Source organism: Pterocles gutturalis, unplaced genomic scaffold, assembly GCF_000699245.1.
Source record: "Pterocles gutturalis isolate BGI_N339 unplaced genomic scaffold, ASM69924v1 scaffold10718, whole genome shotgun sequence".
Taxonomy (NCBI): Eukaryota; Metazoa; Chordata; class Aves; order Pterocliformes; family Pteroclidae; genus Pterocles; species Pterocles gutturalis.
Genome location: NW_010120527.1, coordinates 1 through 9,701, shown reverse-complemented (window position 1 = coordinate 9,701; position 9,701 = coordinate 1). Strand labels below are relative to the sequence as shown.

Sequence of the window (9,701 nt, the reverse complement as noted above, 5' to 3'; positions counted from 1 at the left end):
ATTATTAATATCTCAAAAAATAGATATTGCTTGAATCATTCTATAATGATACAACAGTAATTATGAGAAAATGCCCACATCAGGTATCTTTCCCCAAAACATACCATAAAAATGAAAATGAAAAATGTTACAAATCTGTAATTTTGTGTACAAGAGATAAGTGACCAATATTTATAAAGATAAATGGTAAAGTTATTCTTTTTATATATATTAATTTAAAATTTTGCCGTTAAAACCTCATGCTTTAAATACCCTTTGGGTCCAAAAGAGAGAGAGAGCCCTGAAATGAAAAAATGACATACCTAAAAAAAAAAAACAAAAAAACAAACAAAAATGCTAAAACCTTGGCCTTTGCTTGATTTTATATCTTTATTTTGAATACAAGATGGTATTTACATGGCATCAGATTTCTATTTATTTGAGAAAGCAGCATTTATAAATAAAATACAGTATGGTGATATTGCATTTTGAACTAAATAAGATTGTTTTGAAAATCCATTATAAATATTCGTTCTTCTAAAATAATGAAAGATATTTTTCCAGAGAAGTATAGTAAAAAAAAGTAATTTCACATTTCAAAAGTAAAGTAACCCCAAAACTTCTGAATTTGAGATTATCACACACCTTTCATAACTTTCACACATTCCTTGAGAAAATTAAACTTGACAACTGTGAATTTTTCTGAGCTTTGATGTAAGCAGATACAGAAACGCACATAAAAGCTATAGGGGAAAGGAAAGGAGTTCCTTCATTCCAAAGTTAAAAAGGTTCCAAAGTAAAGGTAGAATATGTACAGGAGCAAAAATATGTAGACATTTATATCTAAAAACTAAAGGGAAAAAAAAAATCAGAGTTTCGTTAGCTGGCATAACAAAATCAATTTAGAAGAATCAAATTATAAGAAAACCTTATTAAGAACTTGAAAGGGTTTTTGTTGTTTGTTTAGAACATAGATTATCCAGAATGCAGAATTTTAATTCTAGAAGAAATTCTGAAGTTCCAAAGCATTAAAATAAAATAAAGAAGTATTGTCAAAAAAAATTAAGTTATCCAAAGCTACGCTTATAAAAGTGTCCTGGTTTTGGCTGAGACAGAGTTAACCTTCTTCATAGTAACTAGTAAGAGGCTATGTTTTTGGTTTGTGCTGAGAAGAGGGTAGATAACATACTGATGTTTATAGGTGGAGGGTGAGTGAGGGGTTGCCTGGTATTTGTTGCCAGCAGGGTCAAACCATAACAAAAAGATACAAACAAGATTTTTGTATTATTATTATTATTTTTTTAAATGTTCCCCTCGCCCCCAAAAGAAAAAGCTGACCATCACTCCATTAGACATGTATAGCTGGTGCTTTGGGCTGCTATGGACCCAGAACTTAGAAAACAGACAATCTTCTGCACCAAAACTACATGCCAGTAGACTTCTAAGACGTGACAAAGTCCTGGAAACCCTGACCCTTTTTCATAATAGAGCTACTGGATTGCTCATAAACCAAGGAATAATTTTTACAATGGTTACCTATAGCATGTATTATGCACAATTCAGAACAAAAAAAGATCCCATAGTTGTTTCTTTACTTGCAGTAGATGAATTTATGAATTGTAGTTTATCTACTACTATTTTGCCTATCAATATATTTTTATATTTAGGAGACTCAACCACCACTGAAAAAGCAGGTTATACTCACAGTGGTAAAGATCTCAATGATTACAACATAAAGGAGGAAAAAGATATCGTTCAGAATTTCAGAAGACAGACTTAAAAATGAAAAGAAAGACTGGTATCTTTAAAAGAAAAGTGAGCATTAAAGCAAACTACAGAGAAAACTGATCAAGACTCCATAGCTGGCAGTGTGCTATAGACTATTATAGAGAATTATTAAAGTGAAAACACAGCATAGAGAAATCATGTGGACAGCTTAAATGAGAGAACTGCCTTTTTTTAAAGCAGTATTTTCCATACTGAAAAAAAGGAGAGAAAAGGAAGGTGATGAAGAAGAAAATATGTTTCTAGGAGCTGTAGTATTTTATATTGTTCCTTTGCATTACTACAAAAATGAATACTCATTAATATGCTTTCTGTCCAACAGAAATGTGTTTCTTAGGCACAGAAAGACAGAGCTACCAAAGTAAGCTAGTACAGGTGCTTTCTGGATCAGAACAATTTTTAATTCATTTCATTATTCTGGGTATCACTCTTATAATGTCTTCATAGCTGAAAAGCTATTGCAATAACGAAAACTTTCACTGAAAAATATAAAAGGCAGTTACAAGAGAGCAACTCATAACACCAGTTTAAAGTCCTCATATTTCTTTTATTATTTTATCTAGATATGTACAAAGAGCACAAATGCTTATAAAACACCACTAAACAAAAGTTATCACTTCAAAGAAAGATTACCCTTGATTACAGAAAGCAACTGCTATCATAGATCTCAGAAATCTACTTCTGTGCACTTTACCAGTCCAAAATCAATGCTCATTGATAGCACTGCTATTAACAATTGTGAAGCTTATATTTCTTGAGGTTATTACTTCAAATGAAATCATGGAATTGTAAGTAACACTATACAAAATCTGTGTAGTACATAAAGTATATGAACTCAAACCTTATCAATAGATAGATGTTAAAATATAAATAAACTTGAAACACCCTAAGTTATTGAGTATTTCTTATGCATTCTTGCAGGGATTGATCCTTGTCCCAGTACTGTTGTCACTGATCTGGAATCAAGTATACAATGATTTCTAATGAACTGTGCAGATGATACAAAGGCTGGTTGAGTATGGAGTAACAAAGGGAACAGGTCACGAATAAAGATAGGACTATATTCCAGAAAGCAGCAATTCTAGAAAGCAATTAGGAAAAATGTGAAATGTAGCTATGTATGAGTTGAATCTTTCAAGAAAAATCCTAGGCAGGATATCAGATATCAAATAATGGGAATATAGGGGCATCAACTGGAATTACTAAGAAATGTTACTTGATAATGCAGTAGTTCTTATACACACAAAATCTGAAAATTTGTGAAGGGCAGTGGGAAGAAAAAAGACAGACTAATAACTCTAGAAAACATGCTTTTACTTTAAGAGACTATAAGAGGTTAGTTTACATTTTATAAAAGAGAAACCAAGAGATTATATGTTTATAAACTGTAATTAACAGTACAAAAAGCAGTTGTGGTAAAACTGTGTTGGTTTTAGCACATGTGGTGGGCTGACCCTGGCTGGATGCCAGGTGACCACCCAAGCCACTCCATCACTCCCTCTCCTCAGCTGAACAGGGTAGAGAAAATACATCAAAAGTCTCATTGGTCGAGATAAGGACAGAGAGAGATCACTCACCAATTACTGTCACAGGCAAAACAGATTCAACTTGGGGAAGTTAGCTTAATTTATTACCAAACAAATCAGAGCAGAATAATGAGAAATAAAACCAAATACTAAAAAAACCTTCTCCCCGCCCCTCCCTTCTCCCCAGGCTTAATTTTACTCCTGACTTCTCTACCTCCTTCCTCTAAGCAACGCAGCAGGGCAGGGAATGGGGGTTGCAGTCAGTTCATCACACCGTTGTACCTGCTGCACCTTCCTCCTTAGGCGGAGGTCTCCTCACACTCTTGCCCTGCTCCAGCACGGGGTCCCTCCCACAGGAGACAGTCCTCCATGAACTTCTCCAACGTGAGTCCTTCCCACGGGCTGCAGTTCTTCATGAACTGCTCCAGTGTGGGTCCCTTCGATGGGGTGCAGTCCTTCAGGCACAGACTGCTCCAGTGTGGGTCTCCCACGGGGTCACAGCCTCCTTTGGGCACCCACCTGCTCTGGCATGGGGTCTTCCCCGGGCTGCAGGTGTATCTCTGCTCCCCCGTTACCCTCCATGGTTGCAGGGGCACAGCTGCCTCACCATGGGCTGCACCACGGGCTGCAGGGTAACCTCTGCTCCAGAGCCTGGAGCACCTCCTCCCCCTCCTTCTTTAATTTTGGTTTCTGCACAGTTGTTTCTCTCACATATTCTCATTCTTCTTTCCCTCTGCAGTTGCCATTGAGCAGGTTTTCCCAGCTCCCCTTCTTAAATATGTTATCACAGAGGTGCTCCTACTGTCGCTGATGGGCTCAGCCTTGGCCAGCGCCAGGTACCTCTTCAAACCGTCTGGCATTGTTCACCTCTATCAGACAAAGGGGAACCTTCTAGCAGCTTCCCACAGAACCCACACCTGTACCTCCCCCCACTACCAAAACCTTGCCGCACAAACCCAAGACAGCATAACAACAACCTATGTCTGAAAGTGAGTCAGCCATGTTCCATCCATATGTCAGGGATGGATTTTCAATTTGTGTAATAAATGAAACAAAGAATTTCGGAAGATTTTCTATAACTTGTAAATATTAAAATAGACCTTATAAGTAAACAAAAAGTTACCCAGTGGATGAAACAGTATGTCTTATGTTACACAAAAGGTTAGAAGCACACTGGCATTTGTATCTATTCAACTAGGAAAATTAATTCTAGTTTGAAATGTCAAAATGTATGTTGGTAGATAAAAGCTTCTTATTAAAAAATAAAACTTGAGAAGTGAATTATTTTTTGATATCTGCAAATTCACTATAATGGTGGCAGCAGAAAAAAACAGCAGACACACTTCTGTAAAGTTTCTCATTTGTGTCAAAATTAAAATTACTACTTCAAAACTATGGTGTGGAAATTAGTAAACATTTTTTTTTTACATAACTAAATATATGTAATTATAAATAAAAAATGCTTCATTCATCACTGTGAATTTGTCAACAGTGGCAACGAAAAAGATGTTACTTCCAATATAGTTCAAATGACAATTAAATTTCTGTGTGATTAAAAATTTAAACTTAATAACCAAATAATAATGATGAAAAGAAATGTTAAATACTTTGTACTTTCCTTAGAGGTTATATCATGGTATTAGATTAGCAAATGAAAGCAGGAAATATTGCTGGCTAAAATCATCAGGCTAATAGCCAAACCACTTTTTTAAACAAACACCTTTTGTCCTCTAATACGGTGCTGAAATTAACAGCTTCGTGAAGGATCCAAACATTTTGGTCAATAATAAGGAAACTGAAACTACTAATCAGCTGAGGTAACTCTAAAATTGTGATAATTTACTTACAATTTAGAGGAGAGTAAATATCCATGACTAGCTTAACAATTGGAGTTCATTCATGATACGGTAATTTCTAAGTAACTGTAATGTATACTACAGACTCTTCATTACTGTTGTAATTAGTATAGCATATTCTATTAGCCTTCCTGTACAACTGTATTTCTGGAAATGCAAATACAATTACTTACCAAGATGGTGGTAACGATTAAAGAGCGATTGGACAGGGAATCTGTGATGTTTGCCGGTTTTCCTTTCTGATTCTCTGTCATGTTAAGGCCACTCAATGGATCCCAAGTTCCAACCTATAAAACAGTAAATTACTGTGTAAATTACAGAATCACAGAATTGTCCATTTGTTACATTTTGCAATCTAGAAAAAAACACTGTAAGGAAAAACAGTGTGCTACTGGAAAAGTAAGAAGATTGTTAATATTATTAAACCCTCTTCTATTATTCTCTGTCAGTATATTTAAAGCCTGCTTGTTTAAAACATGATTCACAATACCTCGAAGTGTGTTCTGTGAAGTGTGACATTAAGTGGAAAAATGTCTAAAGCTACTCTGAATACTTAATTTTCCGTTCAACTTTCATTCTTCAAGATGAACCACAACTGAAGATAACTCAATAGTTTGGTGGAAATTCATTTGCAGAGCAAAGAGCATTGTCTCTACAGGATTTACCATTTTCTGTGATCATAGAGAACAGCACAGAAAAAAGATGTTTTGGGAAGAATATAATGGAGAAGACTGAAAGCAGGTTAAGTGTAATAACTTAATTGATTTACAGATAAATGTTCAGCACGTGGCTCTTTAGACATTTTATACCTTGAAATACTTATTCCAGTAAAGTCAATAGGACTTTTATCTAAGTAAGGCGGTCCAGGGTTGTTTTAAGGTTCATCTCAAGGACAGTCTCACATACTAAGTAATAAGCAATTGGGCTTATGATTACATCATTTATCTGCAATGTCAACACCATACAACTAAAGTGGTAAAGCAGTAAGTACAACTATCCATTTTTGGATATCAGAATGTTTGTATTACTTTACTGTCTAAAAAAAAACCCCAAACACATTTCTTGTCTGCTTTTAGAAAGGATTTTAAATATAATTTCAAATACTGAGTAATACCTATGTTGTAAGGTAATATGTAAGGTAATAAAATTTTAGAACTAAATCTAGACAGTAATTAAAAACACACTTTTTTTTTTTTTTCATCTTTCAAACTGATTCCTGAGAAGATCTTCATACACTTTTAAGTGATTTGTTGCAGTATGGCTGCTAAGTTCAGGATGTAATTCGTTATGGGTAAAACAAAAAGTTTCATTTCTGAAACGGAGAGTACAGCAGAGCATGAATTAGTGGAAGCTGTAACAGAGAAAAAAAAAAAAAAAACGTTCTCTTTTTCTATGATTTTCTGTTCCACAGAAATCAATATTTTCATAGAATTGTAGAATGGTTTGGGTTGGAAGGAACCTTAAAGATCACTGAGTTCCAACCCCCCTGCCATGGGCAGGGACACCTCCCACTAGACCAGGTTGCTCAAAGCCTCATCCAGCCTGGCCTTGAACGCCTCCAGGGATGGGGCATCCACAGATTCCCTGGGCAACTTGTTCCAGCGCGTCACCACCCTCACAGTAAAAAATTTCTTCCTAATATCTGATCTAAATCTACCCTCTTTCAGCTTAAAACTGTTACCCCTCGTCCTATCACTACACTCCCTGACGAGGAGTCCCTCCCCATCTCTCCTGTAGGCCCCCTTCAGGTACTGGAAGGCCGCTATAAGGTGTTCCTGGAGCCTTCTCTTCTCCAGGCTAACACCCCCAACTCTCTCAGCCTGTCCTTGTATGGGAGGCACTCCAGCCCTGTGATCATCTTTGTGGCCCTCCTCTGGACTCACTCCAACAGGTCCACGTCCTTCCTGTGCTGAGGACTCCAGGGCTGCATGCAGTACTCCAGGTGGGGTCTCATGATGGCAGAGAAGAGGGGGAGAATCAACTCCCTTGACCTGCTGGTCACAATTCTTTGGATGCAGCCCAGGATATGGCTGGCTTTCTGGGCTGCAAGTGCACGTTGCTGGGTCATGTTCAGCTGCTCAAATTTTACCTTTCTTCTTTGCACAACACTCGGTTCCAAGAAGTCACTACTTTAAATAGCTGTGATTCCTGAATTTTGGCCATTCATAACCCATAAGCTGACAAAAGAATCATAATTGTAAGGGGAACGAACATATGTGTCTCAAATACAATTGGAAAATAATTTCTAACATACCATTTCAAAGTATTGAATCTTACTACCAAAAAGCTTTTCTTCATTTACTCTTTTAATACCGTTTCATTTGGTGATTTGAAAGGTTTTCAGGAAACCCAAGATGTTCAGCCTTGCAGTTTGTCCACAATTAAGAAATTGTAAAAGGACTGAGAACTTTTAGTTATAATATTCTGTTAACTATAGCAATTGTAGTATTTCCTTTACTTTAAAGAAAGACCAAACTAGAACAGAATAATAAGGAATGACATAGACTGGAAACTTGAGCCTGTCCCTGCTGTTTCTGCACATAATTGAAGCTGGACTAATCTCCTCTATGAGATTCAACTTCAGGTATACAAGTAGCACTAAAATTTCTAAGGGAACACCATAATCTTATTTGATAAATTGCAAATCCTAAATTCATTAAATCATATACTTTATTCAAGTTCATAATTCAAATTTATCTTGACAAAAGGTAAAACACTAGTAGTTAAAATACTTACACCCTTACTTTTTAACATATCCACAGCCACAAGCAAATGAATCAGCTACTAGAATTTTGGGTTTATCTAGCTGCATCTATCTATACCTATAAGAACTATCAGCAGCATTACTTTAAAAATAAATTTCTGTTCTGACAAAATATCGCAGTATTTTTCTAAATGAGGTTAATTTTACTTCCATGTATTTAATTATTAGGTAACAGGTTACTGCAGCCCTGCAGAAAGTTTGGACAGAAGTTTCCATTCTTTTATTGTTGCTATGATAAACCACAATTCTCTATTTTTAGCTGGGTTTTTTGTTTCTGTGTTTGTTTTTGTTTTGTATTGTTTTATAAAAATGTTTCCAGAAGAATATCCTCAAGTAATTGCAGTCTCTTAACTAAGTTGCATCATCTGATCTAAGACAATGGTGGCAACTCAATAAAACTTCATTATACAACTGTATGGAACAAGTCCTAAACCTGTAATCCTTATGAAAAATACATGTTTGTGATACTAACAGACATCTTACTAATAGCAAATTAAAAGCAAATTCATCCTTTTCCTTTTGTTGGAGATTATTACTACTGAGAGAGTCATTACTAAAAGGCAGATAAAGAGGAAAAACTAGGAAATATGTTCTTAAACTCTGATTGTAGAGTTATTTTCTCAGAATTCTGTATCTTTTAGAAAATTACCCATGTCTATGAAGACACCATCTGTTTAGACTCCAATAGGGGAGTTTCTAGGAGTGATCTGGTGGGGTACTGCAATATACTTGCCATTTTCTTATATTCTTCCCTAAACTTTTGCAGCTGGCCACTTTCAGATACAGAATACTGGACTAGATGAATCTAGAGATTTTTTTTCTCATGCACCACAAGAAAAGTTTGCCATCCACCTTTAGGCACATACACTCTGAGGTTTCCAAATGGTCAATAGGTCCTATACTACTTAAACTAAACTCTTAGATAATCTTCACATTATTTACTATTCAACAGTTCAATAGTACAATTTCAAAAATAAATCTCACCAGAAGGGTTTAAAAATAATCAGTGTCATTACCAAAGGACAGAATTCAGCAAATACTGAAAAGAGGTTTGGTTAAGGGGTACACAAATTTAAAATTTATTTGATTCTTTTGAGTTCAAGTATTTTGTGCATTCAGTCTCCAAAAAAAGAGATCAATATAATTGTGCTTATTTCCAAAAACATTAATTTAATTTCATAGCAAAATACAATTGGCATGATTTGTGAAGGAATAACACTCTAGAAAAAAAGTACTTATCAAATCAAAAAAACCTACGTAAGAATATCAGACCTGTTAAATCAGAATGAATAACAATTCACATTATGAATACTGAAAACTAAATATAATTAATGAGTACAATGTTTTAAACTTTAAAATGTTCTTATAGTAGAAAAATTAGAGATAATTACGATACATTCTTTGACCTTTACCTAGGATGAAGAGTGCTGATTAAGTAATTATTTGCATATTTTGCAATTTATATAGCCTGCTCAGCAATCTAGTAGGGATTTGAGGAAAAGAAAGCTATATTGGACTTCAGTTCAAAGTTGCTAATCTCTTCTGGAAATATTAGGCAGATTTTTTTTAAAATTTGATCAATTTCGATCCCACTGTCCATGTCTCCGACAAAGATGTTAAACAACACTGGTCCCAGTACTGACCCCTGTGGAACACCACTTCTCACTGGATTCCACTTGGACATTGAGCCATTGACCACAAGTCTTTGAGTGCAGCCGTCTAGCCAATTCCTTATCCAGCAAGTGGTCCTACTATCAAATCCATGACCCTCCAGCTTAGAGACAAGGATGT

General features: G+C 35.5%; 1 protein-coding gene across 1 annotated transcript in view; it reads right to left on the bottom strand.

Annotated features, from left to right (window-relative positions):
* Positions 1–6,378, bottom strand: part of LOC104464281 (glutamate receptor ionotropic, kainate 2-like) — a 23,362-nt gene extending 16,984 nt beyond the window's left edge. Inside the window, exons 1-2 of the mRNA XM_010076939.1 lie at positions 6,331–6,378; positions 5,320–5,433 (exon numbers count right to left, since the gene is read on the bottom strand). Of these exons, the coding sequence (XP_010075241.1) occupies positions 5,320–5,433; positions 6,331–6,378 (162 nt within the window). The remainder of the gene's footprint in view (positions 1–5,319; positions 5,434–6,330) is intronic.
* Positions 6,379–9,701: the final 3,323 nt, after the last annotated feature.